We start from the raw sequence: 17,568 nt of genomic DNA on the forward strand, positions 1-17,568 counted from the left end.
CTGTTTCAAAATCTAGTAAGCTGTCTACCTAGACAACATTTCAAGGCATGCTCCCAAAGTGCAGGAAACAAAGTTATTCTTCTTTTACACTATGCCTTAACATTATATCTTGTTTTAGTCAAATCAAAAGTAATATCTGGCTACATCTTTTGTGCTCACTGCATGTGAAATCCAGGCTAAAGTCACATAATCTAAGGGTGCTTTCACATCTGTAGTTCAGTTCATTTGCTCTGGACCAAAAGCAAAAAATGATACATTGTAGTTTTTTTGCAGTTTTGGTTCCTTTTCAGTTGAAACGTACCAAAATTCAGTCATGTGATAACATCACTCATTGGCCACATGTCTCTGAACGTATTTCCTAACCTGGTTCTTGATTGGTCAGAATCAACATGTGGGAAATTCCAACGGAACCCCGGAAGTAAACAAAAAGGAGGAAAATACAGCAGACACCATGGACACATGCGTGCTGTAATTATGTTCATGGTTGTTATATACTACATAGTTTGTATACAACACTCTAGACAAACTGTTCATTTCCAGAATGAAGCATGGATGCGTCTTAAAAACAAAGTTTTAATGCACTGAAAAACGAAGAAGCATCCAAATTTCCGAGGCTCTACACCTTCTCGAAACTCCAGGTATGTCTGCGACCTGCCATTGTGCTACTATTCCTAATAGAAACTGTCAACAAACACTTCCTTATCCCATAATGCACAGCACAGCTGACTACAGCAGCTGGTTTAGTCTAAAAATGCGCAGTACTTTTGCAGTTAGGTCAGTTCGATCTCAGATCTTCTCCCCACAAACAAACCGCTCCAGAGTTCATTTGAAAGCGTACCAAGAGCGCCTCTACAAGGAGGTCTCTGTCTGCTTTTTTGGTCCGGTTTTGGTGCGCACCCAAGTTGCTGCATTCTCACCTGCCCAAACAAACCGCACCAAGTGAGCTATTGAACTCTGGTACCATTCAACCGAACTAAATAAGACAGGTGTGAAAGCAACCTTAATATGAAATTAGGATTATCAAAGCCTTAACTCGGTCAATATTAAAGTTATCAAGGTCGTATTTTCAGAGGATGTTTTAACATTTTGTAGGATGATTTTATTTAGAAAACACAAAATCACAAAAACATGACTTTAGCTGGGTTTTCAAAGGCGGGTTCACAAATAATCAACCTGTAAGCATGCCTACATTGAACATCGCATAAGGAATTATGCGCCATATGATTGACATTTAACAGTTGTTACCTTTGTAGTGAGTTTTAAATGTTCAGTTTCAACTAAAATGTGATCCTTTCTTAACCCTCAAGTGCTGTTAATTAAAACTGCTCTGCTGTTAGTGGACAAATTTGGGCACTTTGTGATTCCCTTTATATGTAAGCACTAAGGTACGAGAGGCTGTGCTGTATCATGAATAAGTAACAGCTAAAGGGCTAATGATACAGCACTTGCCTCGGGTACCTTAGTGCTTTTATAAAACGGTTCCCACACAATATTAAAGTAAAAAAATATAAGTGCAAACTTCATGAAGTTAAATAAATAAAAGCATTCCATCTGCTAGAAAAAATAGTCCCTGACCGTAAACAACAACGTTCCAATGTGTAATATGCATGAAAGCTCAAATAAAAACAACAAACCGTTCTCAAACTGATACATGTGGTTGCTAAGGGTGTTGCTAAGGGCGCAGTGATAAATAGAACAATTGGGTGAAGTGGTCAAAGCTGTGTTTTATCGTGAACAAAGAAAAGCTATTGACCAATTAGAATCAAGGATTGGAACAAACTATTTTATAAATTACAGTAAAGGCATAAAACTATTTTTTTATTTTTAATAATTCAATTTGCATTTATTTGTGACTTTTTTACCTCAATTACTAATTATTTGTATTTTACCCAAAATTCTCACAAAACAGGATTTTTAGTAAAAACATTCCACTAATTGAAACACATTGAAAACCACCAAATATGTCCCACTTTTGTTTTTTAGTGACATCTGATGGAATCAAAATAGCATTTACATGTAATTGCAATGCATGTACAACTCACTGTTTGCACAGGCTAAAAACCACTGTATTATTTGCATTGTTTAACAAATTAAGTTAACGTCTTAAGTTCTAGATTTTATCACAAGTTAAACTTGTTAAATAAAAAAAAATGTTGGGGGTACGACCTATGCCCTAATATGCTTACAAAGTCTGTATGCTTACAGACAAATCGGACTGTGTTATAAGGAAAATAAGGAGAAAGGAATCACTCATTTGCATCAACAAAACATCAAATTTCAAGTACGAGATCCAGGTTCCCTGCTACAGTAAACCTCTTTGCCATTGTGCTGCTACAGAATAAGTTAAACTTAACGTTAGCAATGTTTTATCTGGAAGCATCATTAAATCTTGCAGTGGGAAGTGTTAAGCCTAATGGTGTGTTGACAATTTTTTTAATTGCTTAGTTATTTTCTGATGTATGTGTGAGTACCTGTTTTTATTTGAAAAATAAAATTTGAAAAAAACAACTCCAGAGTATTGTTACAGAACTGGAGGGTTATGTACTATCAAGAGGCACCAGTGATGGTAGTGTCTGCTGCTTAGGCAGCCATGACGGGCGTCTGTAGCCGTTTAACCCACATAGCACTGAGGAGTGTTGTCATGGCCGCATCATGGGCCTGACAGATCCACTCATTGCTGGTTAACTGGGAGAACGGCATTATGTGCTTTTCATGTGGACCCGCACACACAGGCACACACACGGGACTTGCTGTCTCACAGAATACTTCACTCATCAGTCTGTTTGGAGATCTGGACTCATGGGTAGTAAAACAGTACACACGTATACGAACTCTGTTGTGCATTCACATTGGAATTCTTCAGTCCTTTACTCACCTGTATGATATTCCTACTTCCAAGGAACCCAACAGGAAGTATAGTGCTGATGCATTTCTATACAATGAAGGCATACAGTGAGCACAATGCAATTCAAGCTATGAAAATTCTCATAAAAATTCTTTAAATGAGTCGCTGAAAATATCTCTGACCTGTTATGAGTCATGCACCAAAAGCAAAAGCATTTTGTGTCATTAGCATCACACTAAGTAAGGAAATTTTGATTGTAGACAAAAACAGATCGTGGACAGGTTTGTTTAATACATTGTGGAGCAACTTATTCTATTATCAGTCATAATCTAAATGTGAAATTGGATTTCTCCATCTAAATGTATGTGTGGCTGTGCACGGGTGTGTTCTGTTTGTCACCTGTGCGTTATGATGCAGTCTTTAACTTAGCTGTCAATCAGATACAGTAATAACACTCCATGCCTGTTGAAAAAAAATCAAACACGCATTGTTTTTCTGTCAACTTTCTATTGACTGTTGCTTTTATATGGGATATTTTTCACTCTCACACAAACATTTTATAGCATTTTTGATAAATATGTTTATGAAACTGACCAGTCGTCGCCTGCTGCCCACAATATGATTGCAGGTATTACTGTCTGAACATTTGGTCCACATGATGCTGCAGACCCACACTACTGCATTCAATTCCCCAAGCACCTGGTCATCTCACCTTTACTAAGAATAACAACTACTGATGACCTTTACCCTCTCCCAGAACAATGCATACCTGTGCACTCATGCATCAGGATAACTGTAGTGAAGTTTAGAGTGGCCATTCCCAGCTCACCTGCTTACCTGAGGCTTATTCATCTATCACTCACCTACAGAGAAGAGGAAACATCTCCAATGCCTAAGGGAAATGGGCGCACACACACGCACACACACATAGTATGAATAGTACATGAATCATTTGTTAAGCATAACATAAACATAACAATGTTTGTTCATGTTATCAATAACATTTAGTGACAGGTAAACAAATCTATACAAAAAAAATGACTGACCTCATACTAATTAATAAACCAGCATTGCATTTTATTTCTATCATACTAGCGCTTTGCGCACACAACGCTTTCAGAAAAGCAGCAGGGTTTGTGGCACTCTGGAGGAACAAAACAGAAAAAATACCACAATGAAAGAAAGATTATATATTTATAGATATTTATATACCAACCTCACAGCATTTACTCAGCATAAACACAATATTTGGCAACCAATGAAAACTCTAAAGTATAAAACACATTTAAGCGTCTTCATCAAATACTATAATATGGATCTTCTACAATAACACTGATGACACAAAAAACCGTAAAAAGGAAAACGAAAGCTGCTTGTCTCGACAGTCATCCCTTTTCCATTCATTTCATTCGATCTAAGGACATCAGAGTGCTTTCTTCATCCTTCATTCATTAAAAAGATGTAAAAGTGCATTCCTCCTGCGCACACACACACACACACACACACACACACACACACACACACACACACACTTATATTCAATCACACAGAAATAAAGCCGTCTAAACAATTACACATGTGCGTGCCTCGTACCTGCATGCACCTATATAGACAAACTTCATTAACAAAGTTAGTTTAAAAACGTTTACCTCGCCTTTTCTCTACAAACAGTCACACACACAAACACGCGCACACACAACCACACACACACACTCACGCACGCACACACAGGCAAACATTCAAAAACAATTTTCAATTCAAACACATAAAATCCATAGACAAAACATTAGACAAAAGGCAACTGCACATATTTGACACCTCCTATAAATGCCTTATTACTCATCCAGTCATATTCAATATAATGGGATTCTATCTTACTTTCACCTCAAAAGATGGCGTGTACACACGCACACAAACACAAGAAGTGAACTGTGTATACTGTTTACAGCTATATGACGCATGTCCAAAAAAAGCTTTAAAGGATATATGGAAAACTGAACTGAAACATACATACGCTTGTGGATATATATACGGATATTTATGGATACTGAATGCTACTACTGATATGTTTCTATGCATGGTCATTTTAACACTATGGTTTTAGTTAAAGTGATAGTAAATGATACTGATAGGAACAGGAAAAAAATGTCTTTAATCATCCCTCCATCGAAATAACCGTCTGTCCATCCGAGTTCACCTCAAAGTGATGTGTGAAGGTGTTGGTTGTCAGGTGAAGTGGGCCAAGAAGAGAAAGTAAACAGGTTTATGATGTACTGTTTTTTGTCACCTGTGATCTCCATAAGGGCCTTATCACCTCACATTACAATCTTTCTCTGTTTCTCTGTCATCTACTCTCTGTACACCATCCTTACATCCTAGAAAAAAATACAAATACACATAATAAATAACAATGGAGAAAATAATGAGTTTATGATTCTCTTTTGTATATAGCATTTATAAACATAACATAATTAATCAGACAACTTTGATCTTACTTAATACATGGGTGAAGATTATTGATTTATGAATTAATAAAGTGATATTCCACTTTTTTTTAAATATGCTCATTTTCCAGATCCCCTAGAGTCAAACATTTTATTTTTACCGTTTTGGAATCCATTCAGCTGATCTCTTGGTCTGGCAGTAGCACTTTTAGCATAGCTTAGCATAATCCATTTAATCTGATTAGACCATTAGCATCGCGCTAAAAAAAACCAAATAGTTTCAATATTTTTCCTATTAAAAACTTGACTCTTCTGTAGTTACATTGTGTATTAAGACTGACGGAAAATTAAAAGTGTACTCTATACTCTAATTATCATGCCCATATCTGCCTAGATAATCACAACTTTTAAATATCCGTCATGCTTAGTACACGATATAACTACATAAGAGTCAAGTTTTAAATAGGAAAAATATTGAAAACTCTTTGGTTATTATGGAGCACGATACTAATGGTCTATTCAGATTCAATGGATTGTGCTAAGCTATGCTAAAAGTGGTAGCGCCAGACGCGGAGATCAGCTGAATGGATTCGGTAAGAATCAAATGGTTAACTCCAGGGGAGCTGGAAAATTAGCGTATTTTAGTGGAGTGTCCCTTTAATAACAAACACTCTTACAAAAAATACCATTAAAGAGTTAAAAATAAATAAAACTATGTATTTATCTTGGTGTAACAAAGCTAAAACAATAATTTTACTTCACCTCCAGAGAAGCGACTCAACACGGCTGATGATGTCAAAGAGGTCAAAGGGGAGGGGCATGTCAGGGTCTTCGTTACTCCAGTAGGGTCGGTCGACAGGTGCTTCTTCAGGTGGCAAGGTCTGTGCGAGGCTGGACTGGCATCTATTGGGACACACACACAAAAAAAGATAAAGATCGAAAATTTCTAAACTGATGCCAAACATACTTTATTCTGCTATTTGTAGCACTCAAAACGACGTAATTCTGCCATTTAGGGGGTCAACCACACCAATATGTGCTTACCAGTGAGTGTGTGTGTGTGTGTGTGAAGAGTTAAATGTCACTCTAAACACACAAAAAAGTGTGTGTTTGTCTAGGGGCAGTCCACATGGTCATTTCCTGATTGGTTTACGACACACAATAACCTTCTCTAATGACACACTTACACAGAAGGACGACAAAGCATGCACCGGTTTTGTATGTGTGTGTTTAAGCGAAAACGTGTGTGGTATGGCATCATCTCCTTGTTCTTCCTTTGAACTAAGTCTTAGGAATTCACTTCTGCAATCCTACAAGTGTAAGCAGTGTAAATCACCATCTAAACACACCTGGCTTGCACTGATTATTATCCCTGTCATTCACACCTGGGCAGGTGAAGCCTGTGGCTTTAATTCCATAGATGCACTTTGATGTTATTGCATTTCATCGTGTCAACTGATTAATACACTGACAGTGTGGTTTTACCTGATTACCACAATATAACGTCGCACAAATTTGAAAAAAAAAACTGGGTGTGTAAGGAAGAATGTGTGCATCTCTTTTGTGTAGGTGAGAGAGATGCAAAGAAAAAAAGAGAGAGAAAAAAGAAACATAGCTTGCCTCGTAAATCTAAAATGTTGTACAAGGTGAGCATGACCTTTCAACTGGGTGTGAAGAGAAATGCAAACTTAACATTAAGGGTAATTGTGTCATGCTTTCAATGTGAATCATAAACACAATCTCATGGCAATTTGTAACTATTTTACGAGGTGGCGGATTCGTATTAATTCGTACAATTGTATTTGCATGTTTTAGTAGAACCTGCTTTTTCCCACGTGATAGGGTGGAGCGTCATTAGTGTTTTTTTTTTTCAAATAATAAATTTCAGTTTCAGATTCAGTTTGTATGAATTTATAGAAATTAGAGAGCTCATTATTTACTTTTTAATATACAACATTTCTGTGAGATCAGGCTGGAATCGTCCATCATAATTTAATGTGCAAAGACATTATGAAAGCCATTTGAAGGCTGCATTGCTGAAGAGCTTTCAGAACACAAGCCGACAGGTTAACTTCTAGTTCAACCGTAATCAAGAAACAGTGTTAATGTTGTTTACACTAAGTGCTAAGATTTTTAACATTTTGAGCAGCACACACTACAGGATAAGATTATCGTGCCAGAAGGAGCGCCTTCATATCACCTTATGGGGAAGCGGATTTAAACGTATTAAGATTGTAAATAATTTATTATTATTTTTAATGTTTACATTTGCTAGCTATTGCTATAATGGAGATAAATTCACTTCAGCTCTGAAGTTCATGATGCGTTTTCACAGATGCATTATTCAGGTAGTCGAGTTATTTCCTCACTTCCAAAAGCCGTTTCTCCGTCTCCACTGTCCACAGAAGCGCACAGCAGGATGTTTTGCGTATGCTATTTTAAAAGGTCTGTTCTCATTTGCTATTGTGAAAGTATTAAAAATTGTAAATACTAAATATTAAACATGTTTGGGGCGGCCCCAATTTGCCTACGAACATTACGAGCTGTAAGGTTTGATCTGTAAACATAACACATTACTAAGGCCCTATGATTTCCGTGATGTGGAAAACACGGACAAAATCGCGTAATCCAAGCATAAAAATGGAATTTACTTTAAAACGTGGAATGTCATGGAATTTGGCAAATTTAGATTCAGTAATTTTTAAAACCCATTAGAAGTAATTTTAAATGCTCCTTTTTATATGATTTTATTAATCTGCAAATAAAATGATAGAAATGTGCAGAAACATTTTCCTTTTGTGTAATGTTGGACGTAAACAAAGAGACATTCATTTCTCATCAAGCACTGCAAACAATGAAAAGCGTTGCCTCATCAGAGCACAAGCAGGTTTCGTCAAAGCCCAGGACACAGCAGACAAAATAGAAGAGTACTGTATACTTTCTTCCCGTGATCGCCTTGCACGATCACATCCGCACTCCACACAGCTTTGAAAGTATATTTACAGGATCATTCACCAATTTAGGATAGATGAAGAAAAGTGGCGGACCCACCACTGCAAACAAAGTTTAGAATAAACAACAAGAAAACAAAGACCAGGAACGCCCACTCTTCACATATATTTAAAAAAGTGTGTATAGCTCGTATACAGTGTATTCTTCAGACAACATGAGGGCTCACATTTAAAACACGCAGCCGCGGACACAAGAGCATTAGTAGTCAACACACGCGTGATCACTGAACTAAGTTTTCTATCTTGTTTAAGTTCATATAAACAGCTGGATGTTTATCAGTAAATTGTGCAGTTTGTCTTGGGTCTTAAAGTGACAATATAGCCTGCTGCTTTCTTGGTCATAAATGTTCATTATACATCAAAAATGAAAAGCACTCACTACAGAACAACTTTTGAGTACATTTAGGGGAGGACAGTGCAGTGTTTTTTTTATTGCTAATGTAAAATCATAGATTGTTGACAGACAATTTTTTAACTAATATATGAAGAGTTTGGTTCCAAAACGTGATAAACGCCTTTTTTTAAATGAGTTATCGTCAAAATCAGTATTGTATCAGGTCAGTATTAAAAAGTAAATTCTTAATTTTACACAAAATACAATATCCGCAGTGTTATTCTGTCATCTTTTCTCCCTTTTCCCCAAAACGTGATAAACGTCACTCCTCCTTTTTTGCAGAATGCAATAAATCCACTCAACAAATCACAGTGCACCATTCCACACATTGTGAACAACAATGGCGGCTCGTTGAATCCACAGAATCCTAGTTTTCCTCATCTTGTACTACGTGATTAACAAAAACAAGATAATACTTTTATGGCATTGATAAACCTGTGGTGGTTTTCTGTGACGGGAAAGAAACATAAGCCATTAACATCTAATAATTTACGCAAGAGGCACTCGGGAGATGGAAAAATACCGGATGTTACTTGTTCTCCCGACAGCATCAAGCTTCTGTCATGCTAACACACTGACCCAATGGGATCTTATGAAAAACTTTCCATTATTTTATGCAAAGCCAACACAAATCGAGCAGGACCAAAACATTTTACAGCTGATCGGTGTGAAAAAGGTTCAGCGACTCCATGGATTTGAATTTTTTATGTTTTTATAACCTAAAGATGGTATGTGAAAGTTTGTAACAGAAAATAGTGGTTTTCATCTTGTCACTTTCTTGGTATAGAAAACAAATTTTCACCGAAATTAGTCAAAATAGATTTATTGCGTTTTGGAACCAAACTCTTTATATTTACATTTAATACAGTTGCCTGAAAAGGCCCTCATAATAATCTTATGAATAAAAGAAAAAAATAAAGACTTGGTTGATGGTCATTAGCATGGTTTTAGTACATTGCGGTTACAGTGACATCCAAAATACATCGGCGTATATGTAATGTTAAAAAAACTTAAATAAATTGTTGTTGAATTGTATTTGTTTAATGTTTTCAGTTGATAGGATATGCTTTTTGATTACTGAAATTTAACTTAACCACCAAAGCAGAACCCAGAAAAATCTCAAATGGAAAACACGGAATTTGAGAATAAATAAAACGGAATTTGGGAAAAGATCAAACGGATTTCATAGGTCCCTACATTATATCATAAAGGGGAAAATTGTGTTAAATTTGGGCCAAAAATCCATAGCTTTTTAATTTGGTGACAATAAAACAGTTAAATAAATTAATTATTAGCATATTAAACGAGGCAGCATCATTGGGTTGGGGCCTGTGAATAAGAATAGAATAGCAAAGCCCTAAAATTAGTTTGACACCACTCAAACATCCACAAATCGAGCTATTTTTGTAATCCCACTTGTAATACAGAAATAAGCACTCATGTATTCCCACAAACAGTTCACACAGTTTCTCCTAAACACTCTCAAGCAATCACAGTAGTAAACACTCATCCACCTCTGCTCAAAGACTTCAGCAGAGGCCGGCATTATGGATGAGTCTTTGCTGTCCGGCGGTCAGAGGACAGCCCCTGTCTGACACTATTTGTGGTTATATATTTTGTAAGGGCCACTTAATGGTGAAGTGGCTCTCCTGTTAAGTGCTGTCTCTTCAACTTCACCAGCCACACGAGAGGCTGCATTACACGCCAAGGGTGAAATTAGCATATAGCGCTTCAATATATCATCCTCATATTGCATCAGGGCTTGACAATAACATCCGTTAACATGAGCTAAGTACCCTAATGTAGCACATCAGTTCATAAATAATATGAGGGCCCGTTCTGTGCGTGTGTGTATTTAAACTCTCTCATCATTTGTGGGATTATTGGAAGGGACAGAGAAGAGGGAACGTAAGTAAATAGACTGCGGTTAAAGAGACCTGCAGCCATAAAGACTAACTTGCAGCCACACACACATACACATTTAAGATGGGCAAGGTTTATTTTCTGTAAGATGGGCTGAGAATAAAAAATCCATTGAATAAATTCAATTGTAAATGATGATGTAATAATGATTAGGTCACAAGGATTGATGAGGTTTGGGGGTAGTAATAGATCTGGCTTGTTTAGGAGGGTAGTTCTGGGGTGCAGGGTCAAGGAACATAAATTAAACAAAGTGTGTTTAACACCCAGTCAATACTTCAAGTGACTAGTGCGACAAAACTAGTTTGATCCCATCCCATCATAAAATAAAGAATGCTCGTAGTATAGATTAGTAAATGTAGAGGTTACAGAAAACTTTTAGAGACACATGAGGTCAGGGACGTACTAAAATACGTGTCAGATAATATTTCTGGATCCAATAAGCCATGACGTTAAGTGTGTGTGTGTGTATTGTTGAAAGTATATTTGAAAGTGTATGCCAACCATCCGTATAGATTAACCTCTCAGAGATGCAGTCTACCTCTCCCATCTGACCCTCGCTCAGGAGAGATTGACGTTACAATCACTCATTTCAATTTGCTCTGAAACTCTATAACCTGACAGCCAGGCCTGCTGGAATAGCAAGCTAATGTTGAGGGAGGGAGATCTATCACCTCTGTTCTTCTGGGGGACGGCTCACACACTCCCACCCAACATGTTTAGCGTACTTGAACTTCGACTTTAGCCTGCCCGGTCCGCGCTCACACACACACACACACACACACACGTGCGCGCGCACCTGGCGTCCCAGCTGAAACTAACCACTTTAGCTAAAGTGAGTGTTAATTATGGACAGGCAAAGCAGTCAATAAAAGGTTAATGCAGAAGGCAGTGGATAAATTCCTTTAAGCATTGCATCACTAGGCCATCTCTGGGCAGCACGCGAGGCTCTCTCTGTGTCTGATCAATACATTTTACTGTAATGTTCTCCTTATCGATTTCTCCCTCTCTCTCTCTGTGTGTGTATCCTCCTTCAACTGAGATAAACTAGAAGAGCGAGGCAGCGTAAAGCAGGAACGGACTGATAAATGAAATGATTAAAACCTCTTCTCAGTTGGACTTTCCCTCTTTCTCTCTCTCTCTCACTTTGACATATTGCTGTGGTTTATAGCATCGTGCTGGACTTCACCTCTGAGGTCGTACATTACCTGCCCCCCACTCTTAAAGGGAGTAAAATGCCATTATTAGACAACATCCGAGCTTCTGCCCGCCACCATTACGCTGATAGATGTAGGGCTAAAATGCTGGGTACACAGACGGTAGACAATGCTAATTGCATCGGCCTACCAGAAGATCATTTACAACCATGCGGCTACAAATGGGCCTGTTTGATTAGGGCATTACAGTGAGGTTACACCGTGCGCTATCCTGTATCTGCGTGCGATAAGAGCTATTTGTACATCGGCTTGTCTATGCAAAGTCTGCGGTTCGCAAATGCACTCGGCGTGAAACGAACAGATATTACTCATAAAGGGTGGAGATTTCTTTCCACTTTGAAACTTTTCTTTCTCATTTCATGTGCGCAGGTGTGAAGGGTGTATGTGTGAGAGCTGGTGTGCAGGTGTGTAGTTTTACTGTTTCTGGCAGTGATTGGCCTCGTTCAGAGAATGCCATCAAACGGGTCGTGCAAAAACAAGTGAACTGATCATAAATCACGTTTGGCCTCCAAGGCCCGTGCAGCAATCACATCTCCAATATAAGAGCGAGATCAAGCACACAGATAACATCTTCACCAGATTCAAGCCCTCAGACGGTCCCAACTGGAACTATAAAAAAGGGGCCTGGATTTAAAACTTTTCCAACCAGACAGAACCTTTCTGAACTGGAATTGATTTTAACGGACATGACCTGTCTGTGAACATGCTTTTGTACATATAGCCTTATAATTGTTTTATAGTATGTTCATGATCAACTACTTACCTATAATAATGATTGCATAAAAACAAAGTTGTTTTCATTTTTTTTGACAATAACTGGAACTACTTGGTCAGAAGGCAACAAAGTCCCCTACATCTGTACACCAACAGCTCATAATAGACCACATGAAACAAGCTCTTATAGGACACACACATACACACCGAAGCCGAACAGGGACAGACCCAGCCAGAACACCTTTACTCAGACAGGGTCGTTTGATGTGGTGATTGTGGGTGTCTGGGTCCCAACTCAACCACATGACACGAAAAACACACACACATGCAGCGGCAGCCTCTAAACAGCTTTCATAATTGGGCTAATAAAAAGGGGTTGAAGTCTTAAGTTGATAGCAGAGGAGGCCACCGGTGTCTCTGAACTCTCAAAACCAGGTGGACGTCTATTAGCCTGTTAACACCGTAACAAATTATCCCACACGCCCCTCCTATCGCCCCCCTCAGGCCTCATGAAAGAACGCAGCCAGATGTCAACGCCAACACCGGTTTATAGCACACTTGATTCTTTAGTACACAGAGAGGCAGGTTGTAATAAGGAGAAGTGTAAGAAAGGGGCAACAGTCATAGGTTCAGCGCCATTTGCCAGTCAGTCCTGTGACGCTTGAGCTGAATGAAACATCATAGGTACAGTGTCCTTTTGGATGCTGTCCCACCTGGACCATGGGGCTTTCGTATTGGGTATCACTAAAGCAAAAAAATAATGTTAATACGTCTAAGATCAGCTGAATACTACACCCTGACACATCCATCCACTTTATATTGTCACCTGCTGAGGTGACAGCCTGCCAAATACGGCATTTTGATATGCTAAAGCAAAACTAATTAGTGGCTTTAAAAAGACACTAGGGTTTTATAACTCTGACAGTGTTTATTTACATTGCCTAGAAGAAATATGAAGGGGTTAGGAGAAGAAAAAGACGTTTCATGGGTTTGTGTGTGTGTGTGTGCGTGTGTGAAGTGCCTGAGGGAGAGGAGGTTATGAGGTTCTGAATGTTTGCAGTTTTTCACAGGGGAGTGTTTGAGGACCAATAAATCTTCGAGTGATCAGGAAGTGGATAACAGCGAGGCTGGGAACACTAACAGCGCGTTTAACATGTTAAATGTCCGAATGCCACATTGCTTGCATGAAAATCTCCTGTTCTGACAAATGTAACAGTAAAACTATCATTCTTATGGATACATACAAGAACATTCACCTGCTTACTTGTATATGTTAAACACTACGACACACGTTTATGAAGCCCTGTGGACTTCATGTAGTGAAAAGAAATGTAATGAATAGGCCTTTCTGATAGATATATTGACACCTCGGTGACCCACATCTGACCGCAGTCACATGACCAGGGTCAACAGCACTTCTACAGTCCATACTTGTGACAACACCACTATCAAATACAATTATACAGTTAAGAAAGAAAGAATTAAGAAAAAGATTATTAAACATCATAATTAAATATTAATGCTGGGCAAAGATTAATCGCATACAAAATAAAAGTTATTTTTGGTGTGTGCTGTGGTAGTTATTATGTATATGTAAATACACACACATTCATTTATGTATACTGAAAAAAAATATTTTACTTTACTAATCTTTTTTGTTTAAATGTAGCTTAAATAAATTGATTGCAACCACTTACCTTAAAAAAAATATTAAATTCAATTAATCATTTTTTTTCAGTGTATTTAAAAAACATTTACATGTGTATATAGATTTATTTATATTTTTATATATTCTATATTATATATAAATTTAAACAATTATATATAAATAAAAAATTCTAAAATAAATACATGTATGTGTGTGTGGTTACATATACATAATAATTATACACAAACACAAAAACACAAACTCATATATTATGCCAAAAATCACTTTTATTTTGTATGCGATTAATGGTGATTAATCTTTCCCCAGCACTATTAAATATATTTATATTTAAAAAAAATCATATATTTTTTAAACATGCAGTGTGCTTGGGAAAACCTTAGTTTTAGAAAGCATAATATTTTCCAGGTTTATGGCAATAAAACATAATGAAACTATCCTAAAAATTATAATCAACCAGGCAGGCTAGTACACACACATGCCAAACTAAACAGTTGACTCTAATAATGATGGATGGCTTGAAAGTGATTAGATGATTACACTAAAGGTGGAGGATAAAACAAAGGAGAGACAGCTTTTGGGTGGTGATACCTGTTTGTAACTCTGTATCATTATTCTATTCAAACAACATGAATTAATTCATGTCATCCCATTTAGAACAAACACAGATGTGTTCTAACAAACACACTATTGTTTGCTACCTTATTAAAGGTCACGGGACGTTTACCTTCGTCATATTAAAAGTCAGAGGACAAAACCGGCTAGTCTCAATTACAAAGAAATAGCTATGTTTAGAGAGCCACGGGTGCTAACTGTCACATTCTCACGAACGACAGCTGCTAATAAGAACATGTGAAATACAACGTGCTATGTGCAAATGGGCTGTCGGAGTAATTCAAGAGTGTTGCATCTGAAAGGTATGATGTCATCGGATGACAGAGAAAATAAATCTATGTAGCGAACGATCGACATATAATCGCAGGAAGATTTAAAAAGCGGGGTCAAATTTAAAAGATTAAACAATTTGACGGCAAAGTGAAAGAACATCCACAAGGTGTTTACGTCCCGAATCACCTGCTCCTCCTGCTGTGTGAAAAGCGCTTTTGCAGCCTATTAAGTAAATAGCGTAATTAAAACAGTGTGGCATTTGAAAGTCTGCGAACTGCCAACAATTTGTTTAAGGGAGCGGCCAGGCCAAGCAGGCCCCTGGGGCACTTCAACAAGCAGGTAGCAGAATCACAGACATGGGCATGGAGAGGGGAACGGGTGTTTACACAGTGTGCGTGTGAGAGGAAGAAAGAAACAAGGCAGCAAATTTAATGACAAATGTTTTGTGTAAATGTGTTAAGTGTGTGTTTGTTTAAAAGATGTGTGTTAGGTAGTACGTGTAGAAGAAGGTGTGTGTTTGTGTGTGTGTGTTAACAGTAATGGAGGGAGCACTGTAGTTTAAAGGATAAGTAAACATGGATGGCAGAATCAAACAGGTTATCTTTGTCCCAAACAGAATGGATATTCTTCATCCATTGGTTTTGGGAAAGTCATTTTCTCTGTAATGTACCCAGCCCTTTGTCTACACTAACTGAGCATTACCAGCGTCAACACGCAAATATAAAGCAACAATGAGGGTTTACGGAAGCCTTTGTATTATTGCAGTGGCCTTATAACTTAAGGTCTAATAAGGACATTGAGGCTTAAGAGCGCATGAACAATTGAACTGGAGAAGGTTCTTAAAAAGCACAATAGGAATGTTACAGTTCAAATAGACACAGGAAAGATGTATGAGATTGAGTTTCTTTAAGCTAGCAAACAGTAACAACATGGGACGAACCGAAAGAACATTTACTTCAGTCCAACATTATTGTACATTTTATAAACACTTATACAATTTTATATATAATGTCAACATTTAGTTCAAATGTTTTTAAAAGCCTTTATTCACTTAGCTACATAATGTAAAATATTAAAAGTGTAGATCTACACATTTCGGCTAACAAAGCCTTCTTTAGGATATGATAAAAGTATAGTTTAATTTATTACACTACTGTATATGCTATTATATATAAACAAACTTTCCAGGCCTGCATTATAATTAGAAATGTGTTAAACAAACGAACTATTAAGATTAAAAATGAACAGGGAACTTAAAGGTCACGTTCTTTCTGATCCCATTTTTTAAAACCCTAGTTAGTGTGTAATGTTGCTAAAATAGCATAAATAATACCTGTAAAATGATAAAGCTCAAAGTTCACTGCCAGGCGATATATTTTCTTTAACAGCATTCGCCTTTCAAAGCCTACAACGAACTCCCGGTTTGGACTACAGCCCTCTACTTCCTGCTTTAATGACGTCAGAACAGTTTTTTGACTAAACTCCACCCACAGGAATACGCCAGTTGCCAGCTAAGCTAACGAATCACAACACACTAAACAAGCTACACAATCAGAACTTGATACGTATGAAGGAGGGACTTTATAGAACAAGGAAGACATCAGCCCGTTCTGAGGACAGTGAAAACAGTGCTATACAGATAAGTAAATTGTGTGAAAAATACCACGGGTAACATGAACACATGTTATATTGCGCACTGTAAACACAATCAAAGTTTCAAAAACACAGAAAGAACGGAAACTTTAAGAAACAGCAAGTTTGGGACTGCAGAGGAAATTTTGAGTTTTCAAAGTTACAGTATGTTCATAGTACATCAAAAGATAGTTCAGTTCAGTTCCTCATGTTATGACCTCTTTTAGTTTTCCAAGTATTTAGCATTGCTGTATTTAGCGGCAATAATTGATTCCTCTGCTTTATGAGATTCCAATCAAAGTTGAATAAAGCGGAGCGAAATCCCACAGAGCTCAGCTATGGCAGAAAGTGAGATGACCGGCTTAGGGGGTTAACTGCTGATCTGGAAACAGCAGGGTGGATTGCTAAAGGGGATCAGTTGTCAGACTCACAGACCCTCAGCTGGCCCCAGGCCAGTGCCTGAGAGAAAACAAGCATGGTCCAGACAGTACAGTCAGTCTCTGGGAGATTGCATTCGTCACAAATGTTTAGCACTCCTTGTTTTAGTGTTTTGGCAATTAATGTGACACTTAAGGAAATGTATAAAGTGAGGAGTAGGTGCAGTTTAGTGTTAGAGATGGATGTCTCTGAATTATTTCTGAAAGACAAGGTTTAAACTTATTTTGTTTTTATGGCCTATAATTTTCATTTTCGTACCAAGATCTGGCAACACTGGGTGACAAGCAACTAAAGTGGCATTAATCAAGGCACTAATTCGGTGCAGGCAGGTCACTATATTCAGTCACCATTTTGTCAGTAAGAAACCGTATAAACAAAACTGTAGAATAAAAACACGAG

The 17,568-nt window shown here is 37.6% G+C and overlaps 1 protein-coding gene across 1 annotated transcript in view; it reads right to left on the reverse strand.

The window, feature by feature from the left end:
• Positions 1-4,020: 4,020 nt before the first annotated feature.
• Positions 4,021-17,568, reverse strand: part of fto (FTO alpha-ketoglutarate dependent dioxygenase) — a 160,757-nt gene continuing 147,209 nt past the window's right edge. The window contains exons 9-10 of the mRNA XM_065275782.1: positions 6,052-6,192; positions 4,021-5,220 (exon numbers count right to left, since the gene is read on the reverse strand). Coding sequence (XP_065131854.1) covers positions 5,214-5,220; positions 6,052-6,192 — 148 coding nt within the window. The 3' untranslated portion in view covers positions 4,021-5,213. The remainder of the gene's footprint in view (positions 5,221-6,051; positions 6,193-17,568) is intronic.

This window comes from Paramisgurnus dabryanus, chromosome 2, assembly GCF_030506205.2.
Source record: "Paramisgurnus dabryanus chromosome 2, PD_genome_1.1, whole genome shotgun sequence".
Lineage (NCBI taxonomy): Eukaryota > Metazoa > Chordata > Actinopteri > Cypriniformes > Cobitidae > Paramisgurnus > Paramisgurnus dabryanus.